The sequence below is a fragment of the Heloderma suspectum genome, chromosome 12, assembly GCF_057233095.1.
Source record: "Heloderma suspectum isolate Gila_16-S chromosome 12, 16-S_ref, whole genome shotgun sequence".
Taxonomy (NCBI): domain Eukaryota; kingdom Metazoa; phylum Chordata; class Lepidosauria; order Squamata; family Helodermatidae; genus Heloderma; species Heloderma suspectum.
In genome coordinates this window covers 34,753,255-34,768,270 of record NC_139469.1, presented here as the reverse complement: position 1 = coordinate 34,768,270, position 15,016 = coordinate 34,753,255, and the positions used below count along the sequence as shown (strand labels likewise).

The window sequence follows — 15,016 nt, the reverse complement described above, 5'->3', positions numbered from 1 at the left end:
CCCCGCGCACCGAGGGGCGTGGCGCCAGCTTACGTCCGGGCCTGGGCGTGGCGATGAGATTCCTCTCGGATTTCTCTCCTCCGCTCACCTGAAGGGGCGGGGCCACCCAAGGATTATAACCAATGGGTGGCCGAGGCGGAAAGGCTTCTTTTGGCTCGGCCAACGGGAGCCCACCGGAGCCGGGTCGAGGGATGCCCCTCGCCCAATCGGGAAGCGGCTCCGCTCGCCGCGGCCCATGAGAGGCCGCAACGGGCGGGGCCAAGCGCGAGCCTAGGCCGGCCTCCACAGCGCGCTCCTCGAAGGCGCGCAGGAGGCGGGCCCGCCCGCGCAGCTCCCGCCCAATGGCCGCCGGCGGAGGGCGGCCCGGCCCGCCTCCCGGCCAATCGGCGCCGCCGGAGGGCGTGAGGCGCCGCGCCCGCGCCCTCAAGGCCGCGCCCGCGCCGCCCGCCGCCGGCTCCGTGGCGATGGCGGCGAAGCGGTGCCAGCGGCTGGAGCCGGCGGGCGCGCGGGCGGCGCTGGCGGGCGCGGAGGCGGTGCTGTTCGACTGCGACGGCGTGCTGTGGCGCGGCGAGGCGGCGGTGCCGGGCGCGGCCGAGGCGCTGGGCCGGCTGGAGGCGCGCGCGGGCAAGCGGCTCTGCTACGTCACCAACAACTCCTCGCGCACGCGCCAGGCCTACGCCGAGAAGCTGCGGCGCCTGGGCTTCCCGCCGGCCGAGCCGCGGCAGGTCTTCGGCTCCGCCTACTGCGCCGCGCGCTACCTGCGCCAGGCGCTGCCGCCCGGCGCCGCCGCCTACGTGCTGGGCGGGCCCGCGCTCGCCGCCGAGCTGGCGGCGGCGGGCGTGGCCCACCTGGGCGCCGGGCCCGCGCCCGCGCCCGGCGCCGCCCTCTTCGGCGCGCGCGCCCCGCTCGACCCCGCCGTGCGCGCCGTGCTGGTGGGCTACGACGAGCACTTCAGCTACGGCAAGCTGTGCCTGGCCCTGCGCTACCTGCTGCAGCGCGGCGACTGCCTGCTGGTCGGCACCAACCGCGACCACCGCCTGCCGCTCGAGGGCGGCAGCGCCGTGCCCGGTACGGGCCTCGCGGCGCGCGGGCGGGCGGGCGGGGCGAGCGCGGGCGGGCGCGCCGGCCCGAGGCGCCTGGCCGCTGCGGCCCGGCCGGGGCCGGGCCTCCCATGGCGGCCGGCGCCGCCCCTCGCCTGGCGCCCCCGGCGGCGCTGGCCGTGACGCGCGTTCTCGGCCTGCGCCGCTCGCCCCCGCGTGCTGGGCCGCCTCGCGACTGGGCCGCCGGGCGCTGAGCTGCTCCCCCCCTCCCCCCCCAGGAACCGGCTGTCTCGTGAAGGCCGTGGAGACGGCGGCGGAGCGGGAAGCGTTCATCGTCGGCAAGCCCAGCCGCTACATGTTCGAGTGCGTGGCCAGCGAGTTCAGCATTGACCCGGCCCGCGCGATCATGGTTGGCGACCGCCTGGACACCGACATCCTCATGGGCAACAGCTGCGGCCTGACGACTGTCCTCACCCTCACGGGGGTCACCACGCTGGAAGAAGTAAAAGGCCACTTGGAGAGCGGCTGTCCGGAGCGGAGAAACCTGGTCCCTGATTACTACGTTGATAGCATAGCTGACCTCCTCCCTGCCCTCCAGGATTAAAGAAGGGAATTTTAAAATGTCGCCTCCTGCCCCCCCTCCGCCCTCAGTGGCTCAAGGCTGGTAGTATCACGGTTACTGCAATGCGCAAACTTGCTGCTTGCAGCTTAAGATGCTTTTAGTGTATAACTTTCCATTTGAGTTCTGTTTACAAATTCTTTTTAAAATGCACTTTGAAACAAAGGGAAGTATATTGCGTCAGTTAGCTTTTCAGTATGTCTTGAAGTGCCCACAGTGTTAAGATATCAGGGTAGAATCTTGCTCAACTGTGTTAAAGGGGATCGGGCCGGCTTCTGTTAAAACCTTGCACTGTGGTCTTTTGTGGAAACTATATCTCAGTTTTGGGAAATTCAGGGAAACGAGCAGTTTGAGGGCAGTTGCTCTTTTTTGGTCTCTAGAACTTGACCTTAAGCTTGGATTTTATGCTTACTCAGGTCCCAGTTTTAGATAGCCTGTTTCAGAGGTGATTTCAGGGAAAAGGAAATCCCTTGTGTGTCCGGTTATGTTGTTGTTATCCCTTCCCACACTGCCATTTGCACTTGCTCAATATGCAAAGCATTAATGATACTGTTGTGTTTTATGTGTTCCTTCAAGATAATAGATGTATGTATATAGTGATGTGAAGAACTTCAGATAATCTATTTTAAAAGTGAATTATAATATATTGAAAATAGGTTTTATTGGTCAGGACGGATGTAACTCAATTGAATTCTAAAAGATCTTCCTCATGTTCTTCAGTACATACCACAGCAGTACTGGCATAATCTGCCACGCTAACACCAGTTAACTAAGCAGTTGGGTCACTTGTCATCATGCTCGAATTACTTGTTCAATTTCCAAACAAAAACTGCCTTGCTAACCAGCAGGTCTTAGATGCAAGAGTGAACTACCCAGCATAAGTTGTGCATTCATAAATTGGTGCAATTTTGTTCCGAAGCCATCTTGCTATCAGTGCCGATGAAGCAAATACAGCAACTTGCCCAGGGCTTCCTGTCAAAATCTTGTAGGTTGATGGGAGAACGCAAGAAGAATCCTTTGCAGATCTGCCTTGGTTGAAAATGGACGTTCAAGCCATTTTGCTTTGCGGGCTTGTAGTAAACGTGATGAATTGCACTTTCCAGGTGCCTACGTAATTTTGTTCTTGTGGCACTAGATGCCAAATTGTGTAACATCTCAAGAAGTTACGTATGAGGATATAAAAACCCTCACACTTGTTGTAATCATGTGAGGACGCTACTTTCACCTTTCAGACATAGCCCAAATAACCCTGACCTTGTGTACAGATGACACTTCCTATATTGCAGACACTTGAAACTTGTTTGAAGTTGCCACTTTTTCATGCAGCAATAATTGTGTTGTCCACAGTGGAAGATACTTTATGTTTATAAATCAGCATCAACATCCACACTTCTTTGGAAGTGCTAAAGGTGTACGTGAGATCCCCCTCCCCCCACCCCATGTAATCTGTTTCTCAACAGAAAGCATGTCCTTTTTAAGATTACCAAACTGTCATTTGTAAACTTAAAGGTTTTTTTTCCCACTTTTGATAATTGAAACTGTTTATTTCTGTTGGGAATGACTTTAAAATAACATGATGTCCTTTTCCTGGGACTTTTGGTTATGCAATTCTAGGGAGATTCAGGAACGTGTCAAGTCTTTACCGTTGTTTAGACATTCTCAGCAGCTACTCAGACCTACTTGCCACATTGCGGAACCTCGTTTCACTGTTTCTGTCCTTGTTGTGAAACTCTGCTGGTGAAAGACCAAGCAGTTTCTGTAAGACCGTTAGGAAACTTCAGTTCTATACTTGAGTCACATTAAACATACATCTCGCTGCTTTGTGTTTGTCATCTTTTAATTTTACATCCTTTGAGTTTCACTAGTAAGTTAACTACACAACGTGTAAAATAATCGTTTCTCCCTATTTTCTGATACTAGAATAATCTGTACAAGGTTTCATTTAATTTTTCTTTACCTCTCGAGTGAATAAATAGTGGAGACTTCTTGTAAAATGAAATGTGCAGTGTTATACATGGAAGAAACACTGGTTGTGGAGAAGAACTTTCTTTTACTTAAAATGGTGGTGCATTCTTTACTTCTGCAAAATAATATTTTGTATTTTTTGCTAAAGAAGGATTTCAGTAAGACAGAAGCAGTAATGAAAATAAAAGTTAAGATATAATTTAGTATTTTTCACATGAAGTAGGAAGTTGCAGACATATTAAGTCAACAAAACCTTTTTTTAAATGGCACCATGCAGTTTTGCAAGCTGTATAAATATCTCAAATTTTTCCAGTAGCCAGTTTGAACTGAAATATTTGATTGGGAAAGCCAATCAATAAAGCACACAATGTGGTAAAATGGTACATTCAAACTAAGTTTTTTTCTCGGAATTTTTAAGTCTTAACATTTAAGGTAAAACAACTCAATAGCATATACTTCCTTAACATTTAAAATTTAAGGGAAAAATAAAGACACCGAAAAATGTTAACATACTATGTTAAGCATGCACAAGAAGCAATGTATTGATATGTATGCATGTTTCCTAGCAATAGTCACCTGAAAAAGTTAATAACTTCAAAGCTGCCCAATTTGACTGGTGGTGTATCCATTTTTGTTACTAATTTTATATTTAAAACAGGATTTTTAGAAGTGGAAAAATACTTTGGTGGTGGAAAATCGTCCTCTGCTCCTGTTTCCCCTTTTGCACTCTGATGCCTTTCGCTTCCTTGGTCGTGAAAACCGGTTTGCCGTTCTGTCTAGAGGGGTGAGCAACCTGGTGCCCTCTAGGTGATTTGGATGGCAATTCCCATCAGCCCCTGCCAGCATGGCCTGCGGGCACAATGTTGCCTGCCCTGTAACTGAGCAAGCGTTGGTTTGGGCAGCCGAAGAAGTGAAGGAGGGAATCTCGGGGAGCCAGCGGTGTAGTGGTGGTGGGTCGCGTTGCTCCGGCTGGTTTTTGAAGCCAGCCCCCAGCCAGGCGCAGTCTGCTAGGGGAGGAGGAGGGAGTGCAGGTGGCTGCCTCTTGGCTGCTGGCCAGACTATAGGAGCCTGAGGGAGCTCTGCAGCCTCCTCTCGCCCCCCCCCCCCCGGCTCTTGGCTGCCCTCGGCTCCTGCAGCACTGGCTACCTGTTCAGGGCCGCGGCATGGCAGCAGCAGGAGGGGGGGCTGGGAGGCTGCCACCATTATTTACTTATGGGGCAGGGCAGGTGGCTGGTTTGTGCCAGTTTTTAGGATGTATCACACGGTCCTATGTGTGTTTACTCAGAAGTCAGTCCCACTATGTTCAATGGCCAGTTGGGCTTTCTCCCAGGTAAGTGTGCACAGGACTGCAGCCTTAGCTGCCTTCCCGAGATCTCTGTAAATGTAATTCGAAATAAACACCCGCTGGATTGCACTGTTAATTCTTGGACGTTAATTTCTACACTAAGCAGAACTGCCAAATGCAACCTGCTCTGTCTGCTCTAATGTTTGGTACAAGGCTGGCATGTACCTGGGCCAACAAACCCTGGTGGAGGGAAGGGAAACAGAAAAAAAAACAGTTCGGGGCGGGGGGAGAAAGGTGTGTGTGGGGGTGTATGTATGGTCAATCCATCTGGGTGTGTGGACGTTTCTGTTGGAGGGGGAAGAGCAAGATATAATGAAGGAGCTTAGGGAAGGCTAATGGGTAATGTTGGGGCACTAAGGGAGTGTGCAGGGGGGCTGTTTAAATGAGAAGGGATCTGCCCATGGGGGCTGAGTTGAGAGGGTGAAGCTTCCATAGAGTATCCTACTTTGGAAGCCTAAAATGGGTGAGTGGGTGAAAAAGATTAACGCCCCTGCATTTTTTTCTCAGACATCCAAAGGGAAATACCCCTGCCTTACTCTCAGCTGCACTGTTTCTGGATCCCAGTTGAAGGTGGTATACCTTGCCGGGTTGTACAATATGAGAAGGGGCGGGGCTGTGACTGTCACGAAGGGACCCCACACTTCTGAATTTGCCACTACGCTACTGGAGCGGATAAGCGGGAGCTTGACACTCAGTCAAGATTGGCCATGCTAAAGTGTGCTGATGCATTAGCAGAATTCTGTGGGGGTGCCTTTATCGGATCTTGTGCTGGACAGGAGTGCCAATGGAAGTGGTAAAGGCTGCTGGACTTGAACAAACGAGTTTCCTTGTTTTTAAGTCCTTCCTTTCTTTACTCATCTAACCAGGCTACTTTCCCTAAGGGTCCCACTATCCTGAGCCAGTATTTGGTTACTTATCGCAACGTTGATGCTCTGTTTTGCTCCTAGGTGTTCAGGGGGCATGAAAGAGCTGTTCAGCCAGAGCAGAAATGCAACGAGTGCTCTTCTGGCTGTGTGTTTGCTAGAGGTAAATGTACTCCGCTTTAACCTTGAGCCATGGAGTGCACGAAAATGCTTGCTTGATTTCTGAAGTCTGAGAATGAGCAGGCTGGCATAAAAGCTTTCTTCTCTCTCCTGGGTCTCAAGCAGCAGAGTGGGAAGGTGGTGTGATCTTTTGCCAGCTGAAATAGCTTTGAAGCAAAAGATGGCAGGTGCTTCATGAAAGGATGAAAAATGGTGATAATGACAAGCTGTCATCTTAGTCTTGCCCCAGATCTTGGGATGAGCTGGCTGTAGAGCTTTTAAAGGACCTTATTCCAGTGTGAGCTGTGCAGGTTCTGCTGAGTCTGCTCGGTGTGCTGGCAGAAGCCCTAATGCACAGCTCTCCTTTCGATAGGTGGTAATAACAGAGCTTTGTTCGTGTTTAGCTCTCTGTCTGCAACAGAGATGACTCTGGGCCCTGCTAATAATATCTGTGCCCGATATTGTTAATTTAATGCCAGGTCCCTACCATTTTGATGCTTACAATCTAGGAATGGACATATGGAATAGGGGCATGGGGAAATGGGAAAAATGTGCATTTTTTCAGTTACATATACTTTAGGTTAGTTACTTTACGGTAGCTTATTGGGACTAGGGAAAGATCTATTCCTACCAATTGTAGACAATGTTTCCCTGCTAGGTGTGATTCTGTGAAAGGGGGGCCTTGAGGGTCTTCACTGCAGCTTTTGCAAACAGCTTGATTCCTCCCATGATGGCCACTCAGTTGTGGCGTCATAGCTCTGCTCTGCATCTGTGGCTGCTGTGCATCCAATAAGATTTCAAGCTTTAAGTGTTTAATGATGCAAAGTTTCAGCACTCTTGAAGTGGTTGCTATCAAGCTATCACAACACAAGGGCTCCTCCTTCCTGCATCGCATTTGAGTGGGGAAAAACCCTTTTATATGGGGTTTTTCTTTTGTTTTTGAATCTTGCTAGCTAGAACACGGTGGGTGGTGGTGGTCAGGATGAAATTCCTGTGGCGTTTCGTCTCACAACTGAAGCTGATAATGTCCATCTGAAAATATATAAGACTTTGAGCCTGGAGCTTTCCCAACATTGGCGGTTGCTGACCTTGGCTTTTGTTTTGGTGTTTTTGTTTACAAAAGCATCCCTCTTTTTAAAGATGGGACAATCTGTCCTCTCCCCCCTCCCGCACCTTTTTAAATTGGGCCCTCAAAACGGCGCTGATATCCTGCAATATGAAATACATACTTCAATGTGACTTCTCAGTTGACAGGTTCGAATGCCCATTAGCTTTGTTTCACAGTGAGGTGGTTTTGTGCACTGCAGGGATGCTAAAGGTGGCTAGTCCCGGTCTGGGAGCCGCTGAGCTGAGCCCACTGGAGCGTGCAGGACGGGGAGGTCTTCGCTCCACCTGACCTCTGCTACATCGCATCTCGGGGTCAGGCTGCCACTCGGCCCTCCTCATGTTCACTTCCACCTTGCAAACAAGAGATACGGCTTAGGGCGGCTGCCAGCATGCGAGGTCCTAAACAAAGCCCCCAATTGTGTGTCCCCATGAATGCATTGGCTGTCCCACAAGGAAGGGCTGGGAAAACATCACTGTGTCCAGGACAGCATCTCTCTGCAGCCCCCATTCCCTCCCGCTAGTTAGGGAGTCTAAAGTTTCAGCTCCACGTCTCTCTCTCCAAGTTGAGGTGCCAAGGTATGCCGCTCACCTGGCCCAAATGGGGCACATTCTCAGGTTTCTAGTCGGGAGTCTGAGGGCTCTGATGATGCACAACCTCTCCAGTGTCAGAAGGCAGAGTTGGAGCAGCGAGAGTTGCATCAAGGATGGAGGAGCAGGCTGTGGCCCACACCACCCCCTCTCCAGTAAGTATCCTGCCCTCCCCTCTCCCCCAGTACCCTCCTCTCCTTGGCACTAGTAAGGGGCCTTTAGACTGGTATTGACCTCCACATTCTCTGTAAGTTTTTTCCATTAGAAAAACAGAATGGGATGATGCACAGAGAACTTTACAGGCGAGCTTCCCACTGGATTGTGTCCCATCATTGGGTATCATTTGGATGTCCCACTCCTCCAACCCCTGTTCGGAAGCAGCAGGGTAAAATGGGGGAAATTGGATGTAGGTTGATAGGGAAATGAGAGGGCTTGAATCAAGGGTCCTTTCATTACTCTAGTGTAGTACCAGTCATGCAGAACTTGTGTTCCTGGAGGCCAAAGAGATGCCTAAGAAACTTGCTCAAATTTGCTTTCACAAGCTATGGAACAACTGCACGTTATTTGACATATCACATTTGATATTAGTATTAAACAAATCTCTATGTGTAGGCATTATAAGACCTCTTTTATATCTTCTTTACATCTATATGCTTTCGCATAACCATTTGAACACCACAGGAAATTAGTCAAACATTTTGATTTCCAGGGATGGGAATATGGTTGCAAGATCCACAGAATTGCTATGGACTATGGCCAAAATGATTGAAACAAATTACATACCTGACATTACATAGTCCAGAGCTTTTGGAAAACATACTATCACTTCTCAAGCAGTGAAAGACTTGAACAATTTTTAATGTCTTTCCAGCAGCATAAACTGGATAGGCAAACCTTAAATCCCTTATATTCTATAACCCTGTCTTCCACACCCATCAAGAATATCTATGTTGAACTTTTTGTCTTGCCATTTAATTTTAATTCATTTTCTTCAGCAACTTAGGCCAAAAAAACAGTTGAATTTCTTAAGATGATGGTTGTAGATGGCCATACAGGGCGATCATGGTGTGCTTGACTGATGGGTTTACATTGGCTCTTTAGGAGAGGGCTCCCCCAGCTGAATCCAAAAGCCCTTCCAGGATATTTTGGGTCATCCTTTCTGTCATTTTGATCTGTGGAATTATCTGCACCACTGTGGCCACAGCTCTCAGCTTCACTCAGTCTTCTCCCAAGGTAAGGAGCTCCCTTGCTCTGGATCTTAGTACTTTGTTAATTCCATGTTTTTGCTGGAATACCTAAATCAATTGCAAAAAGAATAAGGCAGCACTACTATACACATTTACCTGGGAGTGAGTCTGTCTAATTCAGTGGGGCTTGTTTCTGTGTAAACACGTATAGGATTGCATTGTTAATGACCTAAGAGGGGGTAGACGAAAGCCTTCTGGTTTCAAGCAACGTGTACTCCCTGTAATTGCAGAGGCTCCTAGTTGCATGTGTGGAAATGGGTGCTACTTAAAACCTCCTCCTTTTGCCTGTTCCTGTATCTGGTAGTTGGGTATACTGGCTCCAGGAGTTGGGAGGGTCCTTGGAGATCATCTAGTCCAACCCCCCAGTGCAGGCTCTGGTGCAGCTACAGCATCCCTGACAGGTGGCCATCCAGCCTCTGCTGAAATACCTCCAATTAAGGAGAACCCACCACCTCCAGAGGCAGAGTCTGTTCCACTGCTGAACAGCTCTCACTGCTAGGCAGTTTCTCCTAATGTTACGGTGAAACCTGCTTCCCTGCAATTTCCACCCGCTGGGTCTAGTCCTGCCCTCTGAAGCAACAGCGAACAAGTCTGGCCCATCTTCTACATGGCAGCCTTTCAGGTACTGGAAGACTACTATCATATCTACCCTTAATCTTCTCTTCTTCAGGCTAAGTATACCCAGCTCTTCCATAGAACTTGGTTTCCAGATCCCTCTCCATCCCGCTTGCTCCTCTCTGGACATGCTCCACCTTGTCAATGTCCTTAAAATGGGGCACCCAGAGCTGAGCACAGCACTCCAAATGCGGCCTAACAGAAGAGAGCGGAGGAGGCTGCCCTTCTGGAGATTCTGGCTAGGAGCTCCCGGTTAGGTCTATCTTTCCTGTATCCACCCACTCCTCTTCTGCAGCGATTTTTGTGGAAGCCATTTTGCAATGCATGAAGAAGCACTCTCTTTCGTCTGCCCCACAGGTCTCCTCAGCTGGAAGTTCCTAACTTGAAATGTTTTCAGAGAGCAAGTAATTCCTGCCTTCACCCTGTTCTCGATGTTGCCAACCCCTCTCATGCACCCCATTAGATACCTGCTTTCTGAGCCAAAGAGCACCAGGGTGTAAGCCTTTCTCTGTCTGGATGGTGCGCCCTTGCCCTCTGGGCTGGTTTTAGCCATCCTAAACTCCAAAAGACCTGTGGAAGGGTGTGGGACAGAGTTCTGCTGCAGTGGATTGCCTGGGTGGTGTTTTGGTACTGCTGCTCCTGGGGTTACCATGGTGTGTCTTTGTAGCCTCTTTTGCAGGTTGTCCGGTTAAACTTTCAGAATCGCCCAGGCTTCCCGATGAACCAATCAGCCTTTGTGAACAAGTCCAAGAATACTGTTACTTACTATGTAACTTCACCAAGTAACCAAACTACGTCAGTCTTGTTTGACCGCAAGAATGTGAGTGCACCTCTTGCTGCTGCCTTACCGAAGTGTAGGGGACAAAAGACAAGGTGGGGTAAAATGCAGACAAGTTTGAGGCGGGAGGAGGCTGGCTTTTCAGATGCAACACTTGAGCCGTGAAACTGCTCGGTGGGCCTGGCCAAGCCTTCTTCTCTCAGCCTGTGTAGAAGGAGAATAATAGCAGCCTACTCACAGGGTTGTTGTGAAGATGAAAGGCAATGTTAGAAAGGACTTTGTCCTCTTCAAGAAATTTATGATTAAGGGCACAGTGATGCAACTTATGCCCTTAGTGCTTGTAAGCCTCTGAGCTTGGAGACTTACAAGCATCCAGTGCAGAATGGGAGGAGTAGCACAGGTGATCATTGCCTCCCCACTCCTCCCAGTCTGCGTTTTCACTGGACAGGCTTTTTTGCCTTTCTAGCTGGGGCGTTCCATGGGGGTGGGAAGGAGGCTGGTGAGGCCTCAGGAGAGCTCATATCCCGGCCTCTCTAGTCCCCTCGCTGCCCACCAGAACATCCCCTTTACCCCCCCTCTGAGGTGGAGTTCCGGACCTCGGAGAGGCCGCTGGCGTGGCTCTTTCCATGCTGGCTGGGAGGGGAGGTGAAATGCGGATTCCCGGATTTGAGGTCAGAGCACAAGTCTCCGACCTTAGATCCAGGAATACGAAGCATCCTATGGCCCCCCACATGCTATCTAGGCACTGCAGGATTGCTCCCTAAAGGATTATAATATGAGAACGCTGATGCACTTTTCTGTCCGAAAAAGGAGTACAGTTGGTGGGGTATCCTGGTACAATTCTGTGCTGGTTGTCAGCATTAGGATAGCATGTGAAATGGGCCACTACAAGCCCCCAGCACCTTGACAGAAATGAGCTGCTCAAGTAAGCAAGCCTTATGCTTGTCACAAGCCCCGCTATTGATACCTTGGGTGATGCAGAGCTAGGGCTCTGCCAGAACATTAGTAGGCCTCCTGCCTGGAACATGGGATGCACTGAAATGCCGGGGAGCAGGTGCAGGCCCTTTGTCCCTCTTCTCCCCCCTCCAAGTAGCCCCCAAGTGACGGCAACTGACATCAACCGCTCTGTGGTAAAGAGGATGGAGCGAAGAAGACAGGAGCAGGGAACATCAGGGCCTGCCCAGTTGGATTGTCCCATCCAACCCTGGGAGAGGAGCATGGAAGCATTCTACCAGTCCTGCTGAAGCTCTACTTAATGTTTTCCTCTTCCCTCCCCCACCCCCTTTCCTTGTTGTGTTGTCTTTTTTAGATTGTAAACTTGCAGGCAGGGTCTGTCTTGTTTACTGATTGATTGTAAGCTGCCCCGGGAGCCCTTTTTGGCTGAGGAGTGTGATAAAAATACTTTAAATAATAAGTAAGTAAATAAATGTGCATATACACACACAATTAGAATTAGAAGACAAAGCTTCCGGATCAGAAGGAATGTGGCTTCTCCCTCTTCAGAGCCTAACCACTTTGAGGCAACACACCTGTCCAGGTATAGGAGAGCTTGTACATGGGAAGTACAATAAAATATAGCAAGTATGTATTAGCGTGTGCTTTAGCAGGAGACTGCCTGGGTTACTTGGTGAACCTAGTAATCTGTAAAATCCCCATGCTGACATAGTTTTTCTGTGCAGGGCTACGTTTGCTACAAGCCGTCGGGGCAAAACAACTGTTATGTGAGGATGATGGATGCCCAAGACCATGACACTGTACAGATGTCCTTCAACCTGTCGGAGCACAGGGTGAGCAGCTGCAGGACTAGTAAGCAACCTCAGTGCAGTCCAGTCTGACCCTCTTTGCTCAGTGAGGCAGTTCTCTTGGTATATACCTGAGCAAATGGAAACAGCCATCAGCTGTCCCATGTGGGAAGCATGGAATATGGTCTCTCTCATGAGATGTGGCGACGGCCCCTGGCTGAGGTCTTTCAAGGGGGAATTGTTCATGGGGGATGTAGCTAACACTGCCACATGGAACCTTCCTGCGCAGAGGCAGTACATTTCTGAATATCAGAGGTTTGTTCATAGTAATCAGGGAGATGGCAATCACTGCCACCCCCGGCTTCTGCCTTGGATAACGCTGTGCTAGATGGAGCTTGGTCTGATCTAGGAAGGCAGCCCTCATGCCCTTAAAACATTTCCTGTTACTGCTTAAACTGTGCTCTTCAAGTGGTGCTTGGAAGTCACAAAGAGGACTGAGCATCTGAAGCTGCCTCTGGCTGAATTAGGCCATGGTTCCCTCTGCCTCACCAGTCTGAGGTCGTTCCCAGCCCTGTTACCTGAGACCCTGCTGAACAGAGATGCTATGAATTGAGCCTGGAGTGTTTTGCATACCCAGCATTTGTGCTACTATTGATTATGGCCCCTTCCTTTGCTATGGGAGTAGGAGGGTTGTGCAGTTGCAGGTATCAGTTATCTGAAATTGGATTGTAACTCCATTGTCCATCTAGGTTATTATGATTGGCCAAGATAGGTGGGTTACTCCTGCCCATTACAAAGGATTAAAAATGACATATTTAGCTTAAAAACAAGTGGTCCTTTTTAACTCTCCATAGCGGTTGCTCTATGGAGAAGGAAGCAAAAGGCAGATTTTTGTACTGCTACTGAATTCAGTGGTGTGGTGGGGACAGGAGTATGACATGCATTGGGGGGGGTGAATGTGGCCCACGGGCCACCCGCAGTTGCCCGCCCCTGTCCTACACAAACAATGGAGGACTAAAATGTAAAACAGAAGGGGGAGAGTTCTGTGACTGGCTAGGGTCAGTTCCGGTAAGACAAGCAAACAAAGGTGCTTTTCTCAGCAATTCAGCAGCAGCATACATTTTGAGTAATGATGTATAACAGCCCATTCAAACAAAATGTTAATGGCTCTTCAGTCAAGGGGGAGGGCAGAGGTTCAATTTCAAAAAGACAGAAGGCCCTGTTTGTGGTGAATGTCAGAACAAAGCTAGGGGGGTTGGCTGACTGCTCCCAATTCCATTTAGCAGCCTATGTTCCTTGCCCAGCACTTTGAAGGAAATAAATCAGCATGAATGTGAGACACCTCATTTGCCGGGGGGTGGGGGAAGCAGCCTTCAGGCTCTGCCCACGGCATCTGCCTACAGGACACATTTTAATTAGCTTGAACATCATTAGCTTTCCTAACTCCCAAAAGAGGAACCTGGGGAATTGTTTAGAGAGAGGGCTAAAGCACTCTCTTGGCCCTCCATGGTACCTTTCCCAGGGTTCTTTGGGAAAAGCTGTGGGATTTGAACCACTTTGAACAGGCTTAAATTTGCAGGGCAGAGATGGCCTTTGGTCAATGAATCATGTTGCTGGCACTTCAGTGGAAGCAGAAGCACGGACACAGAGGTGTGGAAGACTTGCTGTGTGTGATTACTTAGGACAAGGACGCACGCCTGGGCTTTGAGTCTTGCAGAGGCTGCATTGTGCTCCCTTTTCCTTTCCAGGTGGATCAGCTACCACTTCCCAATGACAAGACCCAGTACTACCGTGAGTTCCTGGGGATCGTGCCAGGGAGACAGGTGCAGCCAGAGGAAGCAGGAGAGGCCATCCAGTCCCTGTGTGAGCAGGTGCCCATCTACTGGGTCAAGAAAAAAGATGGTAAGTTGGATGGGGCCCAAGGCCTTTTGGAAAGCAAGAGAGCGGGAGTGCAAAAGCTGGCAAGACACCAGTCCCCCCCCCCCCCCGCCACAACGTTCACAGTGCAGCTGTAGGTCCCCTTGGCCACATATTACATGCAGCAGAGGGCTGCCACCAGAGGCAGCAACTGTGCAGTTAATCTCCCCCCCCCCCCCCCACACACACACAATGTCTAGGATGGTCTGATCTGTGTTTGAGAGCACAGCATTTTTCCCCCATTTCATTGGCAGCCCAGGGGAGGGCAGGATAAACACAACCGTGGTGTCAGGACATGGAAAACTGTCAGCTGTTGCCACGGCAGGCAGGCAGGCAGGCAGGGACAGTAATGCATGGTTGCTATTTTCAGCAGCCACAGCATATTTCATAGGACTGTGCAACTCCAGCCTCAGCCTGCTCTTTGCCTGTTGGGACAAATGAACCACAAGCCGCTTTGTAGCCTGAGCATGCTGCAGGAATGTGAGAAACAGTGGGCACAGCCCAGGCCAGGGCTTCCAAACTTGCCCTCCTGCCATGGCGCTCCTGTTGAATTCCGCAGGAATTACAATTGCCTAAAGGGCTGGGACAGCTCCCACTTTCGGAGAGCTCTGAGGGCCAAGGAAGAGTCAGCCAGGGAACAGGAGCTACCTTGAGTGATGGAGCCTTTGTGCACTTCACAGGACTACGGGTGCATGGCAGCAAACCACGAAATCTAGAGAACTAAGTTAAAAATTGACACCATAATCAAGTGTGGGAGGTCTTCTAGATCCTGTGGATTGTTGCATCCCCAATATCTCTCTCCCACCCAAAATGTGCCCCTACACACACACACACACACGCCTCTTCCCCTTACAGGTCCTCCAAAGCAGCGGCTCATCTATCTGTGCATTGACATCTGCTTTCCGAGCAACATCTGTGTCTCCATCTGTTTCTACTACCTGCCTGAGTGAATGGCCTGGGGAGCTGCCCTCCCTCAGCTCTGCTCTCCTGTACTTGAACGCAGCCAGGAGCTTGCTCTATCAGAAGCCATC

The 15,016-nt window shown here is 50.3% G+C and overlaps 2 protein-coding genes across 2 annotated transcripts; both read left to right on the top strand.

The window, feature by feature from the left end:
• The first annotated feature begins 322 nt into the window (after positions 1 to 322).
• On the top strand, positions 323 to 3,644 carry PGP (phosphoglycolate phosphatase). The gene is made up of 2 exons (XM_084819048.1): positions 323 to 1,068; positions 1,319 to 3,644. The coding sequence occupies exons 1-2, from the start codon at positions 342 to 344 to the stop codon at positions 1,642 to 1,644; spliced, it is 1,053 nt and encodes a 350-aa protein (XP_084675174.1). The 5' UTR covers positions 323 to 341; the 3' UTR covers positions 1,645 to 3,644.
• Positions 3,645 to 8,716: 5,072 nt separating this feature from the next.
• On the top strand, positions 8,717 to 15,013 carry BRICD5 (BRICHOS domain containing 5). Its single transcript, XM_084817886.1, has 6 exons — positions 8,717 to 8,722; positions 8,788 to 8,919; positions 10,216 to 10,368; positions 12,006 to 12,113; positions 13,817 to 13,970; positions 14,841 to 15,013. The coding sequence occupies exons 1-6, from the start codon at positions 8,717 to 8,719 to the stop codon at positions 14,933 to 14,935; spliced, it is 648 nt and encodes a 215-aa protein (XP_084674012.1). The 3' UTR covers positions 14,936 to 15,013.
• The last annotated feature ends 3 nt before the right edge of the window (positions 15,014 to 15,016 follow it).

Excerpts from the sequence above, each read along its gene's own strand:
- BRICD5 (XM_084817886.1), top strand. Across the intron at positions 12,114-13,816 it reads TCAACCTGTCGGAGCACAGG|GTGGATCAGCTACCACTTCC; the intron begins GTGAGCAGCTGC and ends TTTCCTTTCCAG. Across the intron at positions 13,971-14,840 it reads CTGGGTCAAGAAAAAAGATG|GTCCTCCAAAGCAGCGGCTC; the intron begins GTAAGTTGGATG and ends TTCCCCTTACAG.
- PGP (XM_084819048.1), top strand. The coding sequence starts at position 342 with ATGGCCGCCGGCGGAGGGCGGCCCGGCCCGCCTCCCGGCCAATCGGCG. Across the intron at positions 1,069-1,318 it reads GGGCGGCAGCGCCGTGCCCG|GAACCGGCTGTCTCGTGAAG; the intron begins GTACGGGCCTCG and ends CTCCCCCCCCAG.